Source organism: Geotrypetes seraphini, chromosome 1, assembly GCF_902459505.1.
Source record: "Geotrypetes seraphini chromosome 1, aGeoSer1.1, whole genome shotgun sequence".
Lineage (NCBI taxonomy): Eukaryota > Metazoa > Chordata > Amphibia > Gymnophiona > Dermophiidae > Geotrypetes > Geotrypetes seraphini.
Window position 1 is genome coordinate 503,935,760 of NC_047084.1, and position 18,750 is coordinate 503,954,509.

The 18,750-nt window shown below is 41.3% G+C and overlaps 1 protein-coding gene across 4 annotated transcripts in view; it reads left to right on the plus strand.

The window, feature by feature from the left end:
• The window catches only part of AGTPBP1 (ATP/GTP binding protein 1), a 325,031-nt gene that overhangs the window by 224,405 nt on the left and 81,876 nt on the right, over window positions 1-18,750 (plus strand). For all 4 annotated transcript variants that reach the window (XM_033927773.1, XM_033927782.1, XM_033927801.1 and 1 more), the window contains 2 exons: window positions 6,980-7,067; window positions 16,115-16,259. In XM_033927773.1, the coding sequence (XP_033783664.1) occupies window positions 6,980-7,067; window positions 16,115-16,259 (233 nt within the window). The remainder of the gene's footprint in view (window positions 1-6,979; window positions 7,068-16,114; window positions 16,260-18,750) is intronic.

An 18,750-nucleotide genomic window follows, 5' to 3' on the forward strand; every position in this document is an offset into this window, starting at 1 on the left:
ATTAAACAGTGGTCATGTATCCTTGATGATTCATGGCTGTTAATGTTGCACCACTTTTTGATTCGAGGAGGAAGGGATTATGGCGTATACAATCAAGATGTTTTCTTGTTCTTAATTACTTTTTGAGTATTTTTGTAATTCTTTCACATTGAGTTTGTTGAGTAGATCAGTGACACTCTTACTTTACATAGTTTTGATGTATATTTTCAGTAGACATCAAAATGTGGAAAATGTTTTTGTAAGTCACTTTATTAATCATAGTTGAAAGTTACAAAGAAGGAGAAAGTACAAGAACTGTAGACGCTTTATTTAGAACTTTAAGGAGGTTTACAAACTCATCCTCCCATGAGTGAAAACAACCTGAATGTGAGCCAACACAGATGAAGTGGCATGGGCTAAAGAGACCAAAAAATGATTGGCAGATGCTCAGTGCGAGTCCCCAGGCTCTGACAAGTGATAACTAAAAATTATTAATTTTTCTTATGCTTGCTTCATGAGCTAACTTCTAGTGATCAATAGGATGAATGTCTGCAATTGTCGTGTTATTTCCATTTCCATTTCGACTGTAGACTGTACTGCAGAGTCGCTTAATTTCAGCTTCCCTATCTTTACCCCAGGTCAGTGTGTGGCTGAAAGAATGGATTGTTTCTGAAGGTCACAAATAAAGAAACTTGAGGTTAAACAAAAGCAAAGCATCAAACTTTGGGCCCCTTTTACAAAGCTACAGGAGTGATTATCCCATGGCAAATGCACTGAAGCACATAGGAATTGAATGGACTTCGGTGCATTTGCCGCAGGGGAACTACTACCGCAGCTTTGGAAAAGGGGCCCTTTATCAACCTTGAATTAGGACTTTCATAAAGCCCCTTTAAGGTATTTCATTTCTGCCCCATCCTTTGAGTTTCTTTGCAAGGGACAAAGGGCAGGATTCACTAAACCTCCAAACCGTGCACGATCCATTTTCTATTGCATGCCAGCCAACTGATTCAGTAAAGGCCTGCATGCAAATGGGGACGATCATTAGCATGCCCCCTACCCACGGCCAGAGCGATCCCCGTTCATGCACACACCCTGACAGTAGTGACAGAAGAAGCAGCTTCCTGTCACTGCTGTCAGGGCTCAGCCCAGCCCAGATCTCTCTTGCCTACTCCCAGACTCTCCTGCTCTCTGCCGCCGTTCCCTACCGTGCAAGTCCATGGTTTTAAAGCGGGCTTGCACTGTGGAGAACGGCAGCAGAGAGCAGGAGAGTCCAGGAGCAGGCAAGAGAGATCTGCCCGTCATACCTCCAGGCTCCGAGCTCTCCTGCCTGCCCTGATCTCTCTTGCTTGCTCCTGACTTTCCTGCTCTCTGCCACCATTCCCTGCAGTGCAAGCCTGTGGTTTTAAAGCGGGCCTACACTGCGGGGAACGGCGGCAGAGAGTAGGAGAGTCAGGCGAGAAGGGAAGAGAGATTGGGCATCGGCCCGACACACCAACCCTCGCCCCCCTCCCTGCACGGCTCTCCCTGCACGGCCCACCCACCCCCAGCATGAAAAAGTTGGGAGTAGGAGAGGTACTCGGCCCTCCTGCTCCTAGTCCTCCCACCCTCGGGCCCACCCCTGGTAGGCCCAGGCGGTCGGGCCCTGTACCTTTGCAATAGTTGGGAGCAGGAGGGGTGCCCAGACCCTCCTCCTGCCAAGGATTGCCATCATCTTCGGGAGCAGGAGGGGTGCCTGGACCCTCCTGCTCCTTTCCCCGCAAAAGAAAATCCATCTTCGTGAGCAGGAGGGGTGCCCTGACCCTCCTGCTCCTACGACGATCTTCGAGAGCAGGAGTAAAGTCTTCCTGCTCCTGCTCCCCGGGGCCGCCGCTGCCCAATAGCAGCCTTAGGCCCCGCCATGGCGCATCATCTGATGCACGAGGAGAGGCCTAAGGCCCTGATTGGCTGAGGCGCCTCAGGCTCCTCCCTTTGGAGGGGCCTGGGGCACCTTAGCCAATCAGGGACTTCCTTAGGGAGGAGTCTAAGGAAGTCCCTGATTGGCATTGATTGGCGCACAATCAAGAATTTGGACTTTAGTGCTTCAAAAGTACCAATAATTGGCATTTATGCACATACTTTCTAGGCACTATTAAGTTTTTTTGTTTTTCTTTTATTTTTAGTAGCCTTTCTTGAAATCCAAGCACAACAAGAAAAAGGAACGATGTAACAGTATTAAAAGTTACACAAAACATCCCCCCTTCCCTCGCACCAGAGAAACAAATAGAATCAAAGAAGCATTTTGAAGTTTGACTTCCAAGTAGCCCCATCCTTTCCCTCTCAATCCCAGACCCTAGAGCTCACTGTATATAGTAGTGGAGTACAGTACCACAAAAAGAAAATAGTGTCATGAAAAGCAAATCTACCAGTAAATCTCCGTCCCCAAGAAACATAGGCTGCTAAAAATGGGGCCCAGATACCTTCCCAGTTTATTTCCGAAAAGCTATTATATGTTCCATATTGCAAAGAAACCAGAGCTTCGTAATCCATGGTACCAGAGATAGCACAGTGTGTTACTTCCAATGTTTGGCCAGATTCAACATTCTGGGCAGTATTTTATAAAGAACATACCAAAGTCACTTAGCATGTAACTCCAAGGGGGTGGAGCTTAGCTGGGCCATGTGCATGCAGCTTATAGAATACTATCAGTTGTATGCATCGCATGGTGCCAACTTAGCCATCTATTGTCCTATTGTAAGTGAGTGTGCCAATGTAGTTTTATGCTAGTTTTTCTATAAAAGTTTAGGCATGCCTAATTGCTGTTACTGAATTGGCATCAAGCACTCCCCGATGCCTACTACTTGGCTCCAAGTTATAAAATTGCCCCAATTATATTTAAGGCCATACATTTTTATTGTACTAAAGACATTTCTTGGTCAGCATTTGGGGGCTACAGGCTCTTTATCATGTGAAAAGTTTAACAGCTTAAGGCTGATGAAATATGAATGTAAGAGTAATTCACAGATCGTATTACATTTCTGTGAAATTGAAAAAGTGCAAGTCTTTCTGTAGAGTAGTCTATTTTGAATCTGAGGGGTGGCATGTATTAGGAGAACTGTAAAATTGTTGAAGGACAAATTAGACCTTTCAGTACAGTAATAAAGTGGTGATGATGATAGCAAAAGGGAAAGTCAGAATTATCCAATAGCATAAGACATTTCAATAACAATGGGCCCAGGCTTCCTCACCTGTGTTACATCAGGCATAATCCTATTTTACTGACACTGTACCGCATCACCTTTCTCTCTTTGCATACCGCCATTAGAACAAATCTTGACCATTCATTCAGTGATGACCTGATACAGGGTAAGATAGCTCTTAAAAGCTTATCAAGAAATGTTAACTTTATTTCAGTAGAAAAGTGTCACCTAATATATGAGTTTGTTGTTAGCCTCTTTTTCCACATCTTCAAATGGATAAAGATGCCATTCACCTTCCTTTGCTCAGCTATTAGCAAGAAAAGTCTGCAAAATCCTGGAAAAAAAGACCACTAATTTCAGTATTGTTAAAATAAGCTGACTTGTAATCCTATCCTACTGGAAATGTCTGTGTAGATTAAATAAAAATAAGGTTTGTTTTAAGTTGATGGGAGTTCATTTGAATAGTAGATATGCTTTTAGCAATCCCTTGCACATGAACTTTCTATGACCATGTCAAGCAGTGTACAGTTCTCTCTTTTTTATGTGATGGTTATAAAGATTGAAAGTTATCAAAGAGGAGATGTTTAACTCTGCCTGCCACTTAGATAATAAATGCCAATTTCCAAGTTGTATGGAATGGAAGCTGTAGTTATGGGTTTTGTTTTGGGTTTTTTTTGGGGGGGAGGGTTTCAAATTTATCTCAAGACTTTTTTTTTAAAGGTGATATCATCAATTTATCTCAAGACTTTTTTTTTTAAAAGGTGACGATATCATCATCTTTATATTTTTTAAAGATATCACATAATTGAATGAAATTAAGAAGTAGAGTCATTAAAAAAGTTAAAATGTTATAAATTTGAATCCTTGCGGAGTCCCCCAAGGCTCCCCACTCTCACCAGCACTCTTCAACCTTTACATAGCCACACTTGGGCACATGCTTAGATAAACAAGGTATAATGTCATACAGCTACGCAGATGATATCACCATCCTCCTGCCTTTCGACCAAACCACTCCTAACACAACAAACAAACTATACATTGCACTAGAAACAGTGTCAAAATGGATGAGAGACCACAAATTAAGACTGAACCAAGACAAAACCAAATTCTTACTTCTCGAAAGAAACAAAACCCCAACCATAACAGACCTAGAAATGAACTCAATCATATATCCCTTACAACCCAACCTGAAACTGCTGGGAATAATGATAGACAAAGGCTGCACCATGCAACTTCAAATCAGCAAAACAGTTCAGAAGGCATTCGCAACCATGTGCAACTTAAGACAAGTCTGAAAATACTTCAACAACGAACAATTCAAACTCATAGTACAAGCACTAACCTAGGACCTCCTAGATTAATGTAACATACTTTACCTTTCATGCCCCGCCAACATGCTAAAACAATTGCAAACAGTCCTAAATACAGCCCTAAGACTAATATACTCACTGAAAAAATACAACCACATTACCTCAGCTTTCCAAGACTCACACTGGCTCCCAGTACAAGCACGCACACAACACAAATTCTATTGCGCACCCTATTCAAAGCCCTAAATGGAAATGGACCAAGCTATCTGAACAACTGCCTAATCAGGAAAAACACATCCAGACCAAGGAGAACTCATGCACACTTTACCCACCCCCCCAATCAAAGGCATACAAAGCAAAAAAATATGTGATGGTCTACTAGCCACCAGAGCAGCAAAAATAGATCACCACCTCTCAAATCTGCTGACCATGACGCCCAACTACACAGCATTCAGGAAAGAACTGAAAACCAAACTATTCAAGAAATTTGTCAAATGATCTAACCAAACCATATCGACCATTCCCAGATCCCGACGCATACTATAGCTATCAATCTTGTAATCTCCCTGGGAATGCCCAGGCTAATTTCTTGTTGTAAACCACCTAGAACTGAAAGGTATTGGCGGGGTAGAAGACATCAATGTACTGTAATGTAATTTTGCATAGGACAAGCAGGTAGGAATTGGAATGTCCAGGTTGGAACGTTCACAATTCCCCCAAATATTTTACAAAATCCTCCGCTGAATATGAAGCCTTTTATAAAATAGGTTGTAAGAATGTTGACATATATTTCTTGGCACACATAGTAGGAGTATCAATCAAAACACTTCACATTGTGGGGAAAAAAAGTGGTATCACTTGAGGCATCCAGGAACAAAACAAAACTGGATGATCTTGACAATCAGTTTATTGTGAAAAAGTATTCATGGATAAAAGTGAGGCGTGTACTTGACAAATCCAATAATACTCAGTAACAAATCTGAGGCATTACATATGTAAACACTAGCAAAGGCTGATTTTGCAACATACATGTGTGAAAACTTTTTATTCATTTAATTTCAGTTTTTTTAGCTGATGTTACAGCACACAGAGTAAGCACAGTTGTCTCCTCAGTCATTGGTAGAGACCCTAGGTCCAAACAAGCAGGTAACTGGCACTTATGTTTGCTTCAGAGCATTGTGAGATGTGAAGAGAATGTTACAGGGACAGAATTTGTCCCTATCCCAGCGAATACCTGCAGGAAACTATCCCGTCATTCTTTAGGGCCAAATTTTATAAACGGCATCCCGATTGTAGGCGGCCAACTGCTGCCTAACCAGCCAATTGGAATGCATGTTTTCTAAAAAAGAACCTCCCAAGGCAGACTGCCAACATTGGAGGTGCCTCCGTAAGCCTAGGGAGGAGTGCAAGCTCGCCTAAGGCTAGGTGTGGGCATACCTTGGCCCAGAAGTTGACTTAACTGTCGTACATGCCTCCCTAGTCCCACGGTAGACATGTACAATGTAGGAAAATGGAGGGGGGTTTCAAGGGGGTGGTCGGGGGATGCCCGCTATGTTCGGGGTGGTGGGGTTCTAGCAGGAGGGGCTGGGTATCCCTCCTGCCGGTGATGTATGGGGGAGGGGTGGGGGGAAGGATTTCGGCAGGAGGGACTGGGCATCCCTCCTGCCGGCAATGTACAGGGTAGTGGGGGTGTTCCAGTAGGAGGAACTAGGTATGCTTCCTGCCGGCAATCTACAGGGAGTAGGGGGGTGTTCCTGCAGAAGGGACAGGGCATCCCTCCTGCCGAGCGTCAATCCGATTCTCTAACTGGCGCCTGTGATATGAACGTCGGTTAGAGAATCGGGTTATTAGGCGGTCTTAGGCATGATTCTCTATAGCAGGGGTGTCAAAGTCCCTCCTCGAGGGCCGTAATCCAGTCGGGTTTTCAGGATTTCCCCAATGAATATGCATTGAAAGCAGTGCATGCACATAGATCTCATGCATATTCATTGGGGAAATCCTGAAAACCCGACTGGATTCCGGCCCTCGAGGACCGACTTTGACACCTGTGCTCTATAGGATGCCAGTGTGCAATTCTCAAAAGCCATTTAGGTGGCTTCTGAAACTGGGCATCCTATATGTAAATAGCTGCATTCTAAAAACATTAACGTGTATAAAATCTATAGGTACAAGTGTGGAATTCAAGTGTGGAATTTCCATGCAAGGCTTGCCATGTCATTGTCGAGCAGAATATTTATTTTGCCTTACTTTCCAAAAGTTGTTCTGATGTTGTCAGAATGGGAGGGGAGCTTCAGATAAACTACCTGCTGCTTAGTTCTACCCTACATCTTATCTCCTTCCTTCACCCTACCTTTGCTGAGCTAGTGACTGCTCTGACTTGTGGACTGAGGTACACTGTAATTTTTGGTTTATTTCAACCAGCCAGAAATGCAATCTATATTTTCAAAAGCACCATCTAGTGATGGTCATTCTGTTTGTTTTATATTTTAAAAGAGTATTTATTTTTTCTTAAAGGTATGCAGCCCTTAATGTATTCAGTTCAGGAAGCGTTACAAGGCAGACCATGGTGGCTTCGTGTTGGGAATGATATTTGTTATTACAAGTAAGTATCCTGCAAACAACAGGATGGTTGGATAGGCTGAAGTGAGCTTAGATGGCAGCTTCAGCAGTTGGAACCTTGGACAATACCAGGTGGACGTTAGTCTATGGCCCAGACATATCAAAGAGAATAACTAATGGGCAGTTCTTAATCTGCCGTCATTTACTATTACAAGTATAGGTGAGCATGTAATGGCTGAATTAAGAAGGAAAGAAAGGCTGTAATAGTCAATAGCTGTTCATGTAGGAAGGAGCTGTAAAGACTTTAGAAAAAGTGCCAGATTTCCAATGTAAGTTAATAAGTTTCCTGGAGAGTATTGTGGACTCCCTCTATCCAATTCTTTCTTCACCCAGTCCAAAAAATTTTTAGTCTTTCCTCGTACTACAAACAACCTTTTAAATGTTTTATTGAGATGCCTTATTTATGGAATTTTCTACTGTTGACAATCCAAAATAAAGTGAGTTTTTTAAAATATATTCTTGAAGTGTTGTAGAATCAATATTAATATTCATTTTTATTATTTTTTTAAATTATTTATTTATTGTTTTCAACTTAAATTTCAAGTATAACACTTGTACAGAAAGCAAGAATAGAATAGAAATCAAATACAATAGTAATATAATTCCTAAATTAAACAAATATACTATTTATGCTCAAGTCCACAATTAAGATCCAAGAATTAAAGAAAATTGGCGAAATTATCAAAAAAGAAAGTTATAATATTAAGAAACTGAGAGCTATAGCACTGAGATGGGGTCACAATATCCCAAATATAGGGCTCAAGGATTGTTAACATTCAGACGAGACATAGCCACGAAATTTGTCAATTGTAATGGTTCAAAAAACACATATTTAAGAGTACGGTGATATACAATACATTTACACGGATGTCTCAAATAAAAAGTTGCCCCCAAAGATAAAACCCCAGGTTTCAACAGAAGAAATTCACGGCGGCGCCTTTGCGTCTCCCGTGCCAAATCTGGGAACATTTGTATTTTATACCCAAGGAAGCTTTTTTGTCTATTTTTAAAGAAAAGTTTTAACAACCAATTTTTATCAATTGGCAAAGCTAAAGTAATAATCATAGTGGCTGGTGATGCTAAATCCTTCTCAGATGTTTCTAAAATCTGTGATATATTTAAGGGTTCTTGGTCTGAAGATTTTTCTTTTGGTTGTTGATTTTGTTCTTTATCAGGCAAATAATAAACCCGTGAAAATGGTGGTAATGAATCTTCGGGTATCTCTAAGTTCTCTACTAGATATCTCTTAAGCATATCTCTAGGTGTTACTAACTCAAGTCTTGGAAAGTTAATTAACCTTAAATTATTACTGCGTGAATTGTTCTCAACCATTTCAGTCTTCTTCCTTAGGTTAATATTGTCTTTGATTAAGGCCTCTTGAATTTGTTTCAATGATACAATTTCTTTTTCCATTTTTAGAACAGATGAGTTAGAAGTATTCATTTCTTTTCTTAAATCCTTCAATTCCTTATCATGTTCCTTAATTTTCCCTTCAATTTGTTGAAGTGTAGGAGTAATTTTTTTAACAAAACCAGCCAATAAGTCCCAGATAGAGTCTAAAGTCACTTCTGCAGGTTTAATCAATTCAATTGAGGTTTGTGTAAATGTAGAGTGCTCACCGTTCTGAAGTCCTTCGGGGGATGTCTTCAGCCCTTCCCCCTCATGTTGAGATGATATTCCCCCAGATACCTCCATAGGGGCCCTGGAAAAGTGGGCCCCAGCCTCCAAACTCTCCAGTGAATCTTTCCTTGCCTCTGGAGAGGAGAAAACCAGTGAATCCGGGGTTTCCCCGCCCCTGGGAGAGCTGGTCGTCTGGGGTTGCGGGGGCGGTGCCCTAACGTCGGGGCTCAGTGTGGTATCGGGCCCAGGAGCATCCACGATGGTTTCGCCTCGCTGTGTTCTCTGCGGGCCGCCATCCGACGTCACTGCGACCTCCTGCATGCGCGACAAGAGTTCTTGAATATTTCCGAGACCCGGGGCTCCAGGACGCCGCGAGGCAGAAGCGGCACTCCGGTCCCGTCTCTTCGGCATCGCGGTAAGTAATTACCGTTAGAAAAATTGAAAAAGCACAATCCTGGGACACGCAGCTCAGCGCGTCCTGTCTCAGATCGCCATCTTGGATCAGCATAGGAAATGTTAATCATTAATATTCATTTGTAATGTTTAATATTCAGTTTGAACAAGCAAATCAGTGATATGTATAAGCTGAAATCTTTTGGTGGCCCTTAAAGCTTACTCTTATTCACACTGTGGAAAACATTCATGCTCTGAAACCCATAAAGGAGATGGTTTAGATATACTGGAGTGAGCTTCAATGGCAACTCCAGTAGTTGGAACCTAATGACAGTACTGGGTGGACTTCTAAAGTCTGTGGCCCAGTAGAAACAAAGAAATATCTGCTGTCATTTACTATGTTACATGAAAAAAGTTGGAGACCATTGACATAGAGAAATGAACACGTAATATCATCCACATTTTGTTCTCAAAATAGTTGAAACAGTGGATCCCATCGTTACTTGATAAGATCAGTGCTTTAAAAATCCTTCAGACCAGTTAACATATTCTCTCAGATTCTTGGGTGATCCTGACGACGGATGCCAGCCTGGATGACTGGGAAGTTCACTGCAACAGACATCCAGTTCAGGGGACATGGTCATCCTCTCAGAAGAAATGGTAAATCACCCGTCTGGAGTTAATAGCCATTTGGCTAGTGCTGCAGAACCTGTAAAACACTTTGGAGGGCCAAGTGGTCAGGGTCTTTTCGGACAATGCCATGGCGGTGGCTTATGTCAACAGAAAGGGCAATACTGAGAGTGCTCCCCTGAGACAAGAAGCCCATTTGCTTTTTCAATGGGCAGAAGTTCACTTACAGGTGATCTCAGCTGCTCATGTAGTGGGAGTACAGAATGTTCAGGCCAAATACCTGAACCAGCAGACCCTGGACCCCAGGGAGTGGTCCCTGTCCCAGAGTGAATTCAAAAGTATTGTATGGCAGTGGGGGTGCCCAATATTCAATCTGATGACAACAGTGACCAACAAGAAAGCTGAGAGGTTTTTCAGTCAAAGATACAAATCCAGAAGCGCAGGCATGGACGCCTTAGTACAACAGTGGCCTGAGATGGGGCTGCTGTATGTGTTTACTCTTTGGTCCATGATAGACAGGATCATTCGAAGAATAGTGGCTCACTTGGATATCATGATTCTTGTTGCCACGGACTGTTCGAAACAGCCTTGGCATGCGGTTCTAGTGTATCTGAAGAAAGACAGGAGCCAGTTTATCCGACGCTTCTTATGTATATCTTCTGTCAATTTGTTCTTTATAATGGTCTCTACCATTTTGCTCTGCACCAACGTCGGACTTGCCAGTCTATAATTTCCCGGATCACCTCTGGAACCCTTTTTAAAATGGAGTACTAGGAGGCACCAGAGGGCCCTCTGAGGATTTCAAAGGCTATGACAACCTTTTACCCGATGGCTCCTGATTTCCAGCTGCTTTTTACCCCACCTAAGGTGGATTCATTAGTAGTGCAAGTAACTAAGCATTCTTCACTCCTTAGTGAGGGAGGAGTGATATTAAAGGATCACAGCATGGATTTGATCTTCAAAAGTCAGGTTGAGGCTTTAGCTCTGGGTCTGAAAGCAACAGCTGGAACTTCCTTTGTGGTATGCGCCTACCATAAGATGCTGCGCTGAAATCTATATGCAAAGGAGAGGGCATACCCCCCAGGTGTTACTGTCAGGGGTGGATTTTGTAGCAGACGCCCTATATGATTTTTTTTAGGATCATGAGTAAGGTGGCTGCTTATTCTATCTCTGCCTGAACAATGCTCTTGATCAGACAATGGGCAGGAGATTCTGCTTCTAAAGCTAATTTACAAGTGTAAGCTGGCTCCTTTTTAAAGAACAAATGCTCTTTGGCAAGGGGTTGGACGATCTCATTGCCAGTGTGGAAGATCATCATCCTAAGTCATTGCCAGACAATAGACCACGTGCCCTAGGGGGGGTCAAATTGAAGTTCCTTTTGCAGCTATAGATGGTCTCACCCTGCAGCGATGGGCTCCTCTGCTCAAAGATTTAGACATATCTATCTAGGCTGCAGGAGGATTCAAAATTTTTAATAGTGATTAATCAGATTGTGCAGTAGTAATTGCAATTAATATGTAATATTTTAAAAGAAAATACAACATCTCTCTCCCTTCCCTCCAGCCTGACCCCAACCACAGATATGACACCTCTCTCCCTTCTCTTCAGCCCCCCCCCACACAAATATGGCACTTCTCTCTATTCCCTCCAGCCCCCCATTCTGCAAGTTCAGCACCTCTCTCCTTTCCCCCCAGCTCTTCCTCTGCAGCACCAGCACCTCTTTCCCTTCCCTCTAGCCCTCTACTCTGCAGGTCCAGCACCAGGAGTCCCCACACCACCTCAAATCTGCCATCTCTGTGCTCCCTTTCCCACCCTCAGCCACCATCACAGTGCTATAAATTTTACCTTGCTGGTGGTAATTGCTACAGGCCTGCTCCAGGACTTCCCTCTGCCATGTTGTGCCCCGAGTAAACAGGAAGTTGCATCAGCAGAGCCCGACGCACACAAAAAAATGTAATGCTTTACAAAACCACTTCTTTCCATCTGGTTCTATGGAATAGTTAATGCCATCATTACTACTAGAAATAGGTGTACTAATAGCACATTTCTTTTGTGTATTAAATTCATACATAACAGGCCATAACAGGGTAGTCAATTGGACACAGAACCCAAATTAAACTGTGCACTAAAGTGCTCATTTTTCAAAGCATATAACATTTTAAGATGGCCAGAAGAAATGCCCAACTGCCATAAACATCTAAATCATGATTTTCAAAAAGGCAGAATTAGGATGTTTTTCACCAACTTTGTCCGAATAACAGGGTGGGGTGTTGGAGGCAGGACTTGAGTGCCCCCTGCCCCCCTTGTTTCGTAAGTTATTTTTTTGCCTTGTCTTCTCCCTCTTATTGTTTTTTAGTTAGTATTGTAAACAGTCTAGGTATTTTTGACGGTACTGTATATCAAGTATTAAATAAATTTGGAAACTTGAACCAGGGCACATAGCAGAGCAGTAAACACATGTTGCTAGACTTACCTAGTTGTCAGTACAGTGGAATGTGCACAAAGGGATCCAGGTCCATACCTCACTCTATCTACTTCATTTGTGGTAGAAATTGTGAGCCCTCCAAATACAGCAAAATACCCACATATAGGAGGAGATGGACAAAGGGGTCCCCATAGACATTGTATACTTAAATTTCCAGAAAGCCTTTGACAAGATACCCAATGAACGCCTACTACGGAAACTGAAGAACCATGGGGTGGAAGGAGACGTACATAGATGGATCAAAAATTGGTTGGCAGGTAGGAGTGAAGGGCCACAATAATAATAATAATAATAATAATTTTATTCTTATGTACCGCCAAAGCCATGAAAGTTCGAGGCGGTTTACAACAAGATGTGCTGGACAATCAGCAAAGAGTTTACACTACATTGTGATCAAATATAAGCCGTGATGATTCAAGGCAGTTTACAGCGAAAGGAGCTGGACAAACAGTGAAGTGGTCACAATACAAAGACATCGCATACAAGCTTACAGAAAGGAAGAAAAGGAAAGTTTATAAAAATTCTTAGGTTACAATTCGATTAAACAGATTCGTTTTTACAGATTTTCTAAAATTGAGGTAGGATGAGGAATGCGTGATAATTTTACCCAGCCAATCGTTCCATTTGCCTGCCTGGAAGGCGAGCGTTCTGTCTAGGAATCTTTTGTAGTGGCAGGCCTTTATTGTCGGATAGGTGAACAGATGAATTCTACGTGTGAGCGTAATAGAACGATCCAGATTAAATTGGGAAACCAGGTACGTGGGGGCCAGACCAAATATTGATTTGTAACAAAGACAGAAAAATTTAAACAGAACTCTTGCTTACAGGGGCAGCCAATGAAGTTTTTGATAATAGGGATTAATGTGCTCCCATGTCTTCAGCCTAAAAATCAATCAAACTGCTGAATTCTGAATAACTCTGAGTCTTAGAATGTTTTTTTTTTAAGGATCCTAAGTAAATGATGTTGCAATAGTCGAGCATGCTCAAGATGGAAGATTGAACCAATAGGCGGAATGATGATGCATCAAAGTATTTTCTGATGGTTCTGAGTTTCCATAGTATCGAGAAGCATTTTATAACCAGTAAATCTGTGTGAGTGTTTAGAGTGAGGTGGCGGTCCAGAGTTAGAGTGAGGTGGCGGTCCAGAGTCACTCTCAGAATTTTTATGGAATGGTCAATAGGGAAGACCTGACCATTCAAGAAGATTGATGTGTCTTTAATTTTATCGTTTGAGCTTACCAGGAAAAATTTGGTTTTGTCTTAGTTCCGCAAGGATCGGTGCTCAGACCGCTGCTGTTCAATGTATTTATAAACGATCTAGATACAGGGACGAAGTGCGAAGTAATAAAATTTGCAGATGACACCAAACTATTTAGTGGAGTTAGGACTAAAGAGAACTGTGAAGATTTACAAAGGGACCTGAACAAACTAGGAAAGTGGGCGACGAGAAGGCAGATGAAGTTTAATGTAGAGAAATGTAAAGTCTTGCATATAGGAAGCAGAAACCCAAAGTACAGCTATACGATGGGAGGGCTGGTAATGGGTGAAAGTACCCTAGAAAAGGACTTGGGGTAATAGTGGACAGAACAATGAAGCCGTCGGCACAGTGCGCAGTGGCCTCTAAGAAGGCGAATAGAATGCTAGCTATTATCAAGAAAGGTATTACAACCAGAACGAAAGAAGTTATCCTGCCGTTGTATCGGGCGATGGTGCGCCCGCATCTGGAGTACTGCGTCCAATATTGATCACCGTACCTTAAGAAGGATATGGCGATACTCGAGAGGGTCCAGAAAAGAGCAACACGATTGATAAAAGGTATGGAAAACCTTTCACATGCTGAAAGATTAGAGAAACTGGGGCTCTTTTCCCTGGAAAAGCGGAGACTTGGAGGGGACATGATAGAAACTTACAAGATCATGAAGGGCATAGAGAAAGTGGAGAGGGACAGATTCTTCAAACTTTCAAAAACTACAAGAATGAGAGGACATTCAGAAAAATTAAGAGGGGACGGATTCAGAACCAATGCTAGGAAGTTCTTCTTCACCCAGAGGGTGGTGGACACCTGGAATGCGCTTCCAGAGGGTGTGATAGGACAGAGTATGGTATTGGGGTTCAAGAAAGGATTAGATAATTTCCTGAAGGAAAAGGGGATAGAAGGGTATAGATAGAGGATTACTATACAGGTCCTGGACCTGATGGGCCGCCGCGTGAGTGGACTGCTGGGCATGATGGGCCTCTGGTCTGACCCAGCAGAGGCACTGCTTATGTTCTTATGAAATTGTACTGGTTTACAGTTAAATACAGTAGTTTTCTCTTCCTGGAATTCTCAGAATACATCATACAGGAATTATGGTGGGCTGCTCTTCTGCTCTGCAAGATATCTCAAGAGGATGCCAAACAGACTTTTTTTTGCCTGCTTTCTTGCTATCCAAAAGTTGGCCATTTCACTTTCAAAAATGTCTCATCTATTTTAGATGTTTACAGGCTTTGTGGTCTCTGAATAGGGATACTTTCAGAGACCAGAAAGCTAATCTGCTTTAAAGCTATATAAGTTATTAAAATAGATTACATTGAAATAAATTTCACACCTAATAAGGAAGTAAAGATCCAGTGACAATATGACACACAGAGCTTTAGGTAATCCAAACTGCAATAAAGGAAACTCAGATTGTTCAACTGATATGTCTCGTACTAGCTATGAACAGCCTATATGTACAGTTCTAATTGTCACAAGATCTCAAACACCCAAGGCACTACTCGTATAATTTTTCATGCCCTTGCTGGGGTTAAATTTTCATCATCGGTCTTGTCATTTATTCTATGCAGGCACAGTTGCTTTTTAATTATTTGTATGTGGTGAGCTACTATACTTAAGAAGAGCACTTATCTTTCAGCCCGATGGCTACCTAGCCCGTTTCACTGCTTTCCTCAGGGGCTAATACTCTTCAAAATATCACCCCTGCCTTTTTTGAGCTTTAAAGGTGTTTGTGGTGCGGGAAGAGCATAGTATAATTATCACCTTTAAAGCTCAAAAAAGGCACATACAAATAATTAAAATGCAATTGTGCCTGCATAGAATAAATGACAAGATCAATGATGAATATTCAACTCCAGCAAGGGCATGAAAAATTATACGAGTAGTGCCTTGGGTGTTTGAGATCTTGTGACAATTAGAATTGTACATATAGGTTGTTCATAGCTAGTTCGACACAAAGATTTAGGCAATGAAAAGTTTTGAGCCTAAAGTGGTACCGCTAAGGATCTGGGTTGTTAAATTTAATTGAATGAGGTATTGAATGTGATAGTAATGTACATTGTACACTCACATTAGGTTTCGGACAAAGAAACAAAATCCAACAAATCTGCAGTAAGGGCACAGTAAATCAAAGACAAAAAAGAAATCTGCAGACTACTGTACAAGATGCAGGCAATATTTATTTCAATAAACAACTTGTTGCATACAGATAGACCACTTTATGATAGATAAAAGGACCCGACACAGTACATGTTTCGATCAACACGTCTTCATCAGGGGTCCCTAAGATGGTGGTTATAAGGTATATTTGCAACAATTTAGCCTGATCTGTAGAATACGGTGTCTGATGAAGCTTCTCACTGCTGAAAGAGGTATTGAATGTGATAGTACTACTGTATACATTATACACTCACATTAGGAACATTTCAGTCATATTGAAATTGCTGCATGTTTGTTGTGGAGACTGAGTCTCCCAATTGACTTAACATAGCCGATTGCAGTAACTTGCCGATTGCAGTAACTTTTGATCATTAGTCAACTCAGCCAGAATTGATCCAGAGATCTTGGATAAAAGGCCTTATAGATCTATGAGTTGTATATTGGCCATGATCTTTTAATTTTTAACACAATTATTTTGCATTCATAGAAATCACTTTTCTAGAAGTTCAATTGCTACTGGCGGTCAGAAAGGAAAATCCTACTACACAATGACATTTACAGTGAATTTCCCTCATAAGGATGATGTCTGCTATTTTGCCTATCACTATCCATATACATATTCAACTTTAAAGGTAAGCTGATCGCTGGCCTCACTTACTTTATCCATACTTATTATAGATGTGATGCAAGCAGCTTTTTCCAAATGTTTTCTGACTTTTGACTGTAAACAGTCTTTTAATGAGTCATTGATTGCTATTGGATTTTAAAAATGACTTTTAATTCTTTTAAATAACATTATTCATATGAAGGAATGTTTTTTTCAGTGTTCAAGCAAATGAAACGTTGCATCTATTTAATAGAAGGCGTTAAAAAGATAAATAAATTGGAGTAAAAATGTTTCATCAGCTAAGTAAAATTTTTATTTTTATGAAAAATGTTGGGTCCTATGCATCAAAACTTAGTGTGCACGCTAAACTAGTTTCAACGTGGCCCTTATGGAGGCAGAATGACTACATGAGAAGGTTTGATGCATGCACTATATGGCCATGTGAGTATTCATTAAGTCCTAAAACTTAACATCTGCCTTGGACCAGAAGTTAACTTTATAGCTTGCAGTCTGCATAAATGACTTAGATGCCATGATGGATTGTGGGTTTAAAATGGAGGGTGGTACAGCTAATAGAGAAGCAGGAGCTCTGGCAGGACTGAAAATGTGCATAAGAGAGGGTGAGAACAAGACTGAGGAGGAAATTTAGAGGAGACAGATAAGAATACGGGATGGATTGGGGGAAGCTGAAAGGAGCAGAGAAAAGAGAAGGACAGGAAAGCTGGAATAGGAGAATAGGAATGGCAGAAATGAATGATTCAGCTTTAGGGATCATCTGACTAGTCTTGTTGTCATGATGATCACAATGAATATACTTATGGAAGTCGGTATTGAACTGTGTGATCACTCTGTAACTTTAAACAGTTAACTGATATATGAGGTCTGGCAGTTAATTTTACAAACTTGCCTCCGTGCACTTACGTTGGCAGCACTGTACAAACAACTCGGTAAGGTTTCATAATCTTGGCATATCAGTGTCTCACAGCTGTGTACATGTTACATAGAAACATGATGGCAGATAAAGGCCAAATGTCCCATCTAGTCTGCCCATCCACAGTAACCATTATCTCTTTCACTCTCCGAGAGATCCCACGTGCCTGTCCCAGGCCCTCTTGAATTCAGACACAGTCTCTGTTTTCACCACCTCTTCCAGGAGACTGTTCCATGCATCTGCCACCCTTTCCATAAAAAAGTATTTCCTCAGATTACTCTGGAACCTATCACCTCTTAACTTTATCCTATGCCTTCTCGTTGCAGAGTTTCCTTTCAAATGAAAGAGACTCGACTCATGCACATTTATATTACGTAGGTATTTAAATGACTATCATTAATCTTCCCTCTCCCACCTTTCCTCCAAAGTATACAGATTGAGATCTTTAAGTCTGTTGACATGTGGCGGTGTCTTGTTGAGTGGCGTTCATTATCGTTGCGTGTTTTTGTGTGCAGTCGTGAAAATGTCAGAGTTTGAATTAAAGCAACAAACAAATATTAAATTTCTTGTTAAACTTGGCAAGAGTGGAAGTGAAATCAGGGACATGTTAGTCCAAGTTTATGGGAATAATGTCATGAAGAAAACAGCGTGTAAAAATGGATTGAACGTTTTTCTGAGGGGAGAGAAAGTGTCACTGATGAAAGGTCAGGGCGGCCAGTAACAAGCAGAACTGATGAAAACATTGCAAAAATTTATCGAATTGTGTGTCAAAATCGTTGGCTGACTGTGAGAACCATAGCGGACCAAGTAAACATCGATAGAGGAAAAACCTTAACTGAAAATCTTGACATGAGAAAGGTGTGTGCAAAAATGGTCCCAAAGAAGCTCACCGATGAACAAAAGCAAAGGAGAGTCAAAATTTACCAAGACCTTTTGGAGAAGCAAGATGATGTTTTGTGCCATGTTTTCACTGGTGAATACAATCCTGAAACAAAGTGTGAAAGTTCACAATGGAAGTCAGCCAATTCTCCACAACCAAAATATTCTACCAGTCCAAATCAAGAGTCAAAACAATGTTGCTAACCTCTTTTGATATCAGAGGGATTGTTCATTATAAATTTGTACCAACTGGACAAACAGTTAACCAAGTATACATTTTGGAAGTGTTGAAAAGGCTGTGTGAAAAAATTAGATGAAAATGACCTGAACTTTTTGCCAACAACCCATGGTTCTTGCATCACGACAATCCACCAGCTCACACAGCACTGTCTGTGAGGGAATTTTTAGCCAGAAAACAAATAGCTGTATTGGAACACCCTCCCTACTCATCTGATCTGGATCCAATTACTTTTTTTTTCCAAGAAGTTTTTATTAAAGTTTTCCAGTAAACAAACATAGCAGAAAATTGGTCAAACCATTTACAAGCCAATACACATATTGGTAGAGATCAAAATACAAGACAAATCAAAACTGTTGAACACCAAAGGATCCCACCTCAACAAGAAATGTCTCAAAATGACATATCTCTATATTCATAGAAAACTATAATACAGAACAGAAAACCATGATATACCAACATCTCAAT